Here is a 9,129-nt window from a genome sequence, read left to right as displayed (position 1 = left end):
CAGGAGGGGAAGGGGTTCAGGGTTTCCTAACTGCTGCTAGGGAGAGGGGTGAGGGTGGGGGATGGGTCGCAGAGAGGTTTAGACAGAGAGAGAGTCTGGCTCTCCCAGTCAGGAAGATTTGACTGCCTTTTAAGTAAAGTCTTTATCAAACCTAGGGGTAACTTATTTGAGGATATTCCAATTATCTAAAAAAAAACTAAAACCCACAATGTTTAATCACCAAGCCTTCCCTTCCAACCAGAACCCAAAGGAAAATCAAGGAAGGGGAGGGATGGAGATGGAAGATCGGGGAGAGGTCCAGAGAAGTGAGATAGGTCCAAATTTCCCCAAAACAAAGTAAGCACAGGCCAAGGCCGAAGCAAATAGGCCAAAGCAAAAACCTCCAGCCACAGCGAAAGCCAGAAGGCAAAAGCCCCCTCAGATGGAACTTCACCTCTATTTATAGCTTTAAGTTCTAACTGACTTTCTGAAGATTCTAAGATGTTTAACTGACTTTTTGTATCCGTTAGAAATTACAGAAGCAAAAAGTTTCTGTTAGCCACCTTGCATTACATCTGCGATCACTTTTTTCTTCCCATTCTCTGTCTTTTCCTCTTTTATTTCATCTTTTTTCTCTTCCTATTCACTTGTTTATGCATTACACTTTACACCTGAATGCCCATTACATTCTGCTGAGAGATGGAATATATTTGGAGTATAATATTTGATTCTGGAAATGACATTTTAGGACATCAGCTATCTGTAAAACATCCAGAAGAGAGAGATAAGACTAGTGTGAAGATGATCTGTGGTCAACTGAAAGAATTGAGAATATTTAACCTTAAGAGAAAAAAACCTAACAAGTTTAGGAAGAATTTATGTCTTCAAGTATTTGAAGGATTCTCATACAGAAAAAAACAAAATTATTTTCTTAGCCTCAGAGAGCAAAAGTAAGACTGATAGGTAGAAATTGAAAGGAGATAGATTTAGAAATGAGGTAAAGAAATCTACCTAATGACTTAAAAACGGGGGTGGGGAATGGAATGGGGTTACTTAAGAAGGAATGGAATTCCCCTTAATAATATTCTTCAAGTGAAGGCTGAACAACCACCTGATGGATATTGTGCAGATTTTTATTTGGGAACAGGTTGCAATAGATAGACTTCTGAGTGAGGGGAAATTCTGAGATTATTTATTCTACTGGCAGTAGAAACAATAATAGTTTATGGAAACAATATAGAAGAAACTAGGCACAGACCAACATCTCATACTGTATACCAAGGTAAAGTCAAAATGGATACATGCTTTATAAGTAAAAGTTGATACCATAAAACAAATTAGAGGCATATGGCACCTGTCAGATCTATGAATAAAGGAAGAATTTGTGTTCAAAGGAGACATGGAGAGTATTGTGAGATGTAAAATAGATAACTGTGATGACACTAAATTTATAAGTTTTCATACAACAATACCAATGCACCCAAGATTAGAAGGGAACCAACAAACTGGGAAAAAAAAAATTCGTTTCAAGATCTGTGACAAAGGCCTCATTTCTCACATATAAAGAGAAATGAGTCAAGTATATAAGAAAAAAAAAGCATTTCCCAATTGACAAATGGTCAAAGATATGAATAGGCAGTTCTCAAATGAAAAATTTAAGACTGTCTTCAGTCATGTAAAAAAGTATGCCAAATCACTATTAATTAAAGGAATGTAAACTAAAACAATCCTGAGACACCTCCTCAAACCTATCAGATTGGCTAAAATGGCAAAGGAAAATGATAAATGTTCGATGGGTTGTAGAAAAACTGGGGCATTGTTGGTATATCTGTGAATTGATTGAACCATTCTGGAGAGCAATCTAGAACCAGGCCCAAAGGACCATAAAAAATGTGTACTCTTTGTCTCTGTATCCTAAAGAGATCAAGGATAGGAGAAAAAGACCTACCTGTAAAAAAAAAAAAAAAAAAAAAAAATAGCAGCTTTCTTTGTGGTAGTAAAGAGCTGGAAACTGAAGGGATATTCATCAATTGGGGAAATATCTGATCAAGTTCTGGTATCTGAATGAAATAGAATATTATTGTGCCATAAGAAATGACAAACAAAATAATCACAAAAAAACCTGGACTTACATGAAGGGAAGGATGCAAAACGAAGTGAGCAGAAACAGGTGAATGTTTTACACAATAACAACAATAATGTAAGATGACTAACTATATTTAATTATTATCAGCATTTCAAGGATTCAGGACATCTTCAAGGGACTACTTAGTTGCTGTTGATACTAGGGGCAAGAGAGGAAGAAATCCCTTTGTTCTGTCTTGGAAATTCCAAGGGAGTGTGATTGGTGTCCAAAGTCACATGATTAGAAGTGAAGAAGACAGAAAGAATAGTAGTCATTCCTTTAAAGCTGGGTGAATAAGCAACTTTTGCTTCTCAGGGGCCAATCCTCTTTTACGCATCCTCTTTCATGGAGGTGGGTAGGGCCTGTGGGACACATAGGGACAAAACAGAAGCTTCTGCTTGTGCAAAAAGTCAAATTGCATGTATTCATGGAAACGACCAGGGCATAGGTTCACACTACACATGCTCCAAAGGATGGAATGGTGGACCAATCTCCAACTATGCTCCCTGGAGAAGATTCCAAAACAATCTCTGTCTTTCTCACCCTACTATGTTATTAAAAAAAAAAAATCCAAATGGTATGGGATGATAGTACAAACTTATTAAACCCATCTCCTGGTACCAAAGTTTAAAAACTTGGCCAACTTTAGTTTAATTTAATCCCTTAAATTCCATTCCCAGGTAAAGAACATTGCTCAGATATGTCATTGTTTTCTTAATATAAGTATGATGTTCTCATAGGTGAGATAGGCTGATTTATTTGTCTGTCACTAGGTTTATAGGTGTCAGGCAGCTTTCTTATCCTAACCCAAGTCTTCCACCCTCCACACCATGTGTCCTGATATCAATCAGACTGTGCCTTAATATAGCTTCTCTGGATTGGCAAGATGTTAGTGAACTGCAGACAGTGTAGTATTAACATGCTTCATGTTAGAAAGAATGAATTCTTTAAATATTGGCAAAATTACTTTTTACATAGGTTGCTTAGACGCCTTCAAAAAGTATGCCATTTTCCAGTAGCCACAACTAAGTCACTTAGTACCTCTATTCTGAAGGTTCTACAGGCTCAGCTTGCCCTAAACCCGGGATCTCCACGTGCACGCCCTCTGCGTGTAACGTCACCTGACGCTTTCTTTCAGGGCCCCTCCCTCCTTTCCGCTCCCTCCCCCTTCGCCATTTTATAGCAACCAGAAGCGTCCTTAGTAGCCGGGGCGTCTCTGGAGATGTGCAAACTTCCGGTTCCCCCACAGGCCCAGGCCTGGCCTCAGCCGCTGGTTCCTCCTCCTTGGCGTCCGCCTCCTCCTCGGCTGCGCCCATGGTTCCTCTCGGAGCCCGGGCCTGGGCTAAGGCCGGTCCGACAGGGCTGGAGACTGCGACGTGGTGAGCCGGCGGCGCGGGGATAATGCAGGCCTCGCGTCGCCGCTGCTGCTGCTGCTGCCGCCGCTTATTATCAGTCGCGCTGCTGCTGGCGCTAAGCGGGCAGCTGTCCTCGCTGCTGCTGCTACTGCTGTTGCACGACGGAGCGGCCACCGATATCTCCCCACCGTTATCGCGGGGGGCCCCACTGCCGCCTTCCGGTCCCCCGCCGCCGCCCCTGGCCTCGGGTTCTGCCATTGCGGCCGGGTCCGGCCTCCCGGGCAGCAGCCGGACGGAGTCACCTTCCGGGCAAACTGGGCTTAGCGGCAATGGCAGCGGCCCTGGAGCTGGGCCTGCCGAGGTGGGAGGGGGCGGGCTGTCAGTGTCCCCCAGTCCCCGAGACAAGCCGATGACCCAGCGGGCCCTGTTGGTGTTGATGGTGGTGAGTGCCGCGGTCCTCGTGTACTTCGTGATCAGAACCATCAGGTAAGGCCGGCCTGGATGGGAAGGAAGGAAGGCCCGGGGTGGGGGGTCGGAGGGGAGATGGAGAGGGCTTAGATCTAGGGTGCACTACCTTAAGACTTCAAGCATGTGGATGACGCTGGAAGTCTTTGAAACGGATTACAATGTCCAGTTTAATTATGAGACTGTGATTATGAGACTGAGACTTCTGCGGATTTCTAAGTAGTGTTAGAGCTGTCAAAAATGGTATTTCCAGTGTCAATAATTACGGAGTTCTATTTATTACAAATATTTTGTCAGAATTCCCAGGATATCTTGTGTCTGTTGTCAGCCTCCAGGTTTTCTGCAAGGTGATGAGTTTTTCACCTAGAGCAACTCTTGAACCATTCTCCAATTTAGGTTATCTGAGGAGGGAATAGCCACATCAGGAAAATTACTCATTGATATGTAAAATATTATGATGTTTAAAAACAAAAAAAATTTACATATAAAGCCTATCTTTGTTATCGTTACCCAATTTATGAACTGTAAATTCTTTACTGACTTTGTTTGCATTATTTTCAGTATAGGGGTCAGAAGGAGGTGAGGCAGGACTAGATCTTGTGAGTCACTTAACTTCTCTGGGTCTCGGTTTCCAGGCCTATAAAGTGAAGACATTGAATTAGGTTGTATCTGAAGGCTCTTGCTAGTTATATATCTATAGACTCTTATGAGAGTCCTACTGTAATTTTGCCTTGCTTAGCCTATAACCTTAATATTGAATTTATTTCTTGGTCCACATTATATTAACTGCAGGCATACCTTTTATTGTGCTTCTTATTATTGCTTCACAGATACTTTTTTAAAAAAACAAATTGAAGGTTTGTGGAAATTCAGAAGGAACAAGTCTGTTCTGTGCCATTTTCCCAACAGCATATGCTCATATCATGTCTCTGTGTCACATTTTGGTATTTCTTTCAATATTTCAAACTTTTTCATTATTATATCCATTATGGTGATTTCTAATCAGTGATTTTTTATGATACTTTTGTAATTGATTGAAGGTGCCATAGACCATCCCCATATAAGAAGTTTAAATGTGGTGAATTCTAACTACTCAATTAACCAGTCATTGTCAACCTCCTGGACCTTCCTATTTCCTGAGACACAACAATACAGAAGAATATTGCATAAACTTAGTTGATAAAGCAGCAACAGGATTTGAGAGGATTGATGCCAGTTTTCAAATTTTACTATAGATAAAATGCTATCAAACAGCATTACATGCTACAGAGAAATCTTTTGTGAAAGGAAGAGTCATTTGGTAGGTCAAACTTCATTGATGTCTTATTTGAAGAAATTGCCACAGCCACCCCAGTCTTCAGCAGCCACCACCCTGAGTTAGTACCTTTCAATATGGAGGCAAGGCCTTTCACCAATAAAAAAATTAGACTCATTGAAGGCTCAGATGATGGTTAGCATTTTTCAGCAATAAAGTATTTTAAATTTATATATATATATACTTGATGCTATTGCACAACAATAAAACTTTAATATGGGCTAGGAAACCAAAAAATTTGTGTGACTCATAGTAATATTCACTTTATTTTGGCACTCTGGAACCTATCCACAATATTTCAGAGGTATGCATCAGCTGACAAGCTTAAGCTCATCCAAGAAATGGTGATCTCCAAAATTATGAAGCTACTCAAAAAAAAAACCCACTGGTAATTCCATTGAAGTTACTGTGGATACTTACCAAGGGGAAGAAAATACTTATGTTAGGGTACGATGATAGTTCTTTAAGAGAACTACGTGTAAGATATATAAGGTGAATTAGACTTTTTTTTTTTAACTTTTACTCAACAGAACTATATGAATAGGTGGAAATAATAAAGAGGCAGTTTCAGCTAATTAAAAAAAAACAACTTACTAAAAATTAATAGAAAGTAGTGAATTTCCCATCACTGGAGGTCATCAAACTGGAACCCCTCTTGTCAGGGATATTTTAAAGAAGGTTCCTGCATACATATGATTACACTACAGTCATTCAGGTCTCTTCTAAGTCTGCCATATGAGATTCTGTGAATGAAAAGATGCTTGTTGTAAAAGTCAAAGCAATCAGTTTTTACTCTCAAAGAGCTTATGTTGTAATACCGGGATGATATTTTTGTTATCTAATAAGGTAATATTAATAGTTTGTCAAGTTAAGTCAACACACTTATTTATTATTCACTTCATAATATGTGAGACACTAGCTTAAATGCCAGGGACAAAAATTTGTATTTGAAACTCTTAAAGTGCATCATATGAAACTGTAAACAATGAAGTAGATAAATTAGAATATCTTAAAAAGAATTAAATTTTTAATGAACAAATATCTCCTCCCTGCCATCTCTATTGAGAAAACAGAAAAAGAAAAGGAAAAACAAAACGGTTTTTTAAATTACATATAGTTGATCAATATATATCTTTTGGATAAACTCTTAAGGAGGATATTGAGCTGGGCATAGAATTGAGTCTGAGGAAGAGAGCAAGCTGGTACTTTTGCTCCCTTATGCCACACTTTATTTTTATTTTTATTTTTAAAGTTTTATTAATGTATTTTTGTTGTTTGCACACATTTCAAGATTACCCCCTCTCTATGAGAGCTCTTGTGCAGATTAAATAATTAAGCAAAATTAATAATACTGCAACTGTTTATCCTCTTCCATGTGGATTCAACTCAAGACTTACTTTATGAATGAAATGAGCATGCACTTCAAACATATCTCTTTATTTCATTTGTTACTAACCTAATTAGAAGATCAAACAAACAAAAACAAAATATTCATAGTAGATAAGAAAGCAAAATAAGTTCCAGCATTAGCCATGTTCCCAAATGCATTCCTTCATTCTGAATCCTGAGTCTAATACCTCTCTTTTAAGAAGTAGAAAGTGTACTTCATCATTGGCTTTGTGTAATTTTGATTGGTCATTAGGTTTTTATCAGAGTTCTTAAGTCTTTCAAAGTTGTTTGTCTTTACAATATTGTTATTGTCTTAATTTTTTTCTGGTTCTGCTCACTTTATTCTGCATTAATTCATTCAACTCTTTCCATGTTTTCCTGAAACCATCTCTTTTATAATTTCTCATGGTTCAATAGTGTTCCATTACATTCATATATATTATGTTGTTCATCCATTCTTTTAATTGATGGACACCATTTCCAGATTTTTACCATAACAAAAAATTTTTATAAGTATTTTTGTACAAATTAGTCCTCCTTCCTTGATATATTTTGGGAATGAACCCAGGAAGATTAGCCAAGAATCGAAGAGGATACAGAGTTAAGTAACGATGGGACATAGTTGTAAATCTCTTTCTAGAATAGCTAGACCAATACATTGCTCTCCCAACATTGCAATAATGTGCCTGTTTTCCCACAGTCCTTTACAAGATTTGCTTTTTTCCCATTTTATCAACTTTTCTAGTCTTGTGTGTGTATGATGGCTCCTGAGAATTTAGTTAATATGCTGTTCTCCAATTTTTGGTACTTTGGAGCCTTTTTTCAAAAAGTTTTGATGACTTGAATTTTTTTTTCTTTAAAAAACTGCTATGTTATAACTTTAGTTCACTTATTACTTGGGAGAATGTGGTACTGAAGTCATGATTTAATTTTGTTAGTATTGCAATATTTTCATTAGTTCTTCCTAATCATGAAAAACCAACACTTCTATAAATATTTAGGTCTGTCTTTGTATAGTGTTTTTAGTTGTATATGTTTAGTACTTGTATGTATCTTCATGGGTAGAATCCCAAGAATTTTAATACATTCTGTAGTTTCTTTATAGAATTTATCTCTTTCTTTGAGTTTTGATGGCAATATATGGAAATACCAATGATTAAGTAAATTTATTTCATACCTTACAACTTTATTGAACTGTCTCAAATTTTGCTTAAATCTTCTAGGGTTCATATATTATCATTTGCAAAAAGTGCTAACTTTCCATCAATTTCTTTTTTTTTTTTCCCTTCCATACTAAATACTCTGAGATCCTTCAACTGATCTTTATGTGTCATGGACTCAAGGTCCTTCACCATCCTGGTTACCCTCATTTATACATTCCCTAGCTGTGGTTTGCAAAAGTGAATACTGTCCTTCATTCTTTGACTTTGAGCTTGCCATCAACTAAACTCTCCAGAGCTTTTTCATTAAAAAAAAAAAAAAAATCAGGACATCTTGCCTGCCTTTCATCTTGTCGTTATATAAATGAGAAACCAAATTCCCTTATTAATCACTGAGTGGGAAGGGCTGTTGACTCAGAAGATATTAAAAAGGGAATGAATCCTCCCCTATTCTCTCTGGACTTCTTATGAGAATTGGTAGATCATGAGCATATATTAGGCAAGTCTGAGCCTAATTCTGGTTGCCTCTTCTTTTTTGAGTTCTCCCCTAAGCCTAGATGATCAAGCCTGGAGTACAAGGTTCTACTTGTGTATTCAAGGAGTTTCGAGAATTTAAGACTCTCAGAGCTGCCTGGCAATAGGAGTTCCAGCATTGGAGAAAGTGTCACCACTAATAGGAAAAACTCTACCTCTGGCCTACTTTGCTGGAAGATATGGTCTTTCCTGTAAGGTCATATTTGATATTGAGGTGAAATCACTCACAAGTCATTGACTATTTAACAAAAGAGATTTACTTTGCTCTAACGAGAAGAATATACAACAAGAATATAGGGACCTTTAGTTTCTCTGGATGAAGAAGGTATAAGAATTTTATATAGTGCCAACTATGTGTCAGGCACAGTGCTAAGTGCTTTACAAATATTATCTCATTTGATCTTCACAATAACTGGATGAGGTAGGTGCTGTTATCCCAGATTTACAGATGAAGACCCAGAGAAGAGGTTAAGTGACTTGCCCAAGGTCACACAGCCATTACATGTCTGGGATTCAAATTTAGGTTTTCCTGATTATAGGCCAAGCATTTTATCTACTGCGCTACCTAGCTACCCTCATTTTGGGGAACAAGTTCCTACAAAACATCTGCTCAATTGTGTCATGGGGCTTTGGCAACTTGTGGACTTTAGGAACCCATCATATATAAGAGGCCTAGATTCTACATGGCTTTGACTTTTTTTTTTTTTTTTAGTACTCCTAAGTGCCCCAGAAAGTCAGGGAAGGTGGATACAGTCAGGTGGCAGCTTTTATCTTGAGCCCACTCTATGTTTGATGAGAGGGTGGGGA

General features: G+C 38.1%; 1 protein-coding gene across 2 annotated transcripts in view; it reads left to right on the top strand.

Moving 5' to 3' along the window:
* The first annotated feature begins 3,416 nt into the window (after positions 1-3,416).
* The window catches only part of FAM174A (family with sequence similarity 174 member A), a 30,297-nt gene continuing 24,584 nt past the window's right edge, over positions 3,417-9,129 (top strand). For both annotated transcript variants that reach the window (XM_044657634.1, XM_044657635.1), the window contains exon 1: positions 3,417-3,945. In XM_044657634.1, the coding sequence (XP_044513569.1) occupies positions 3,506-3,945 (440 nt within the window). In that variant the 5' untranslated portion in view covers positions 3,417-3,505. The remainder of the gene's footprint in view (positions 3,946-9,129) is intronic.

This window comes from Gracilinanus agilis, chromosome 1 (assembly GCF_016433145.1).
Source record: "Gracilinanus agilis isolate LMUSP501 chromosome 1, AgileGrace, whole genome shotgun sequence".
NCBI classification, from domain to species: domain Eukaryota; kingdom Metazoa; phylum Chordata; class Mammalia; order Didelphimorphia; family Didelphidae; genus Gracilinanus; species Gracilinanus agilis.
The sequence above is the reverse complement of the archived record's forward strand: the minus strand, read 5'-3'. Positions and strand labels throughout refer to the sequence as shown.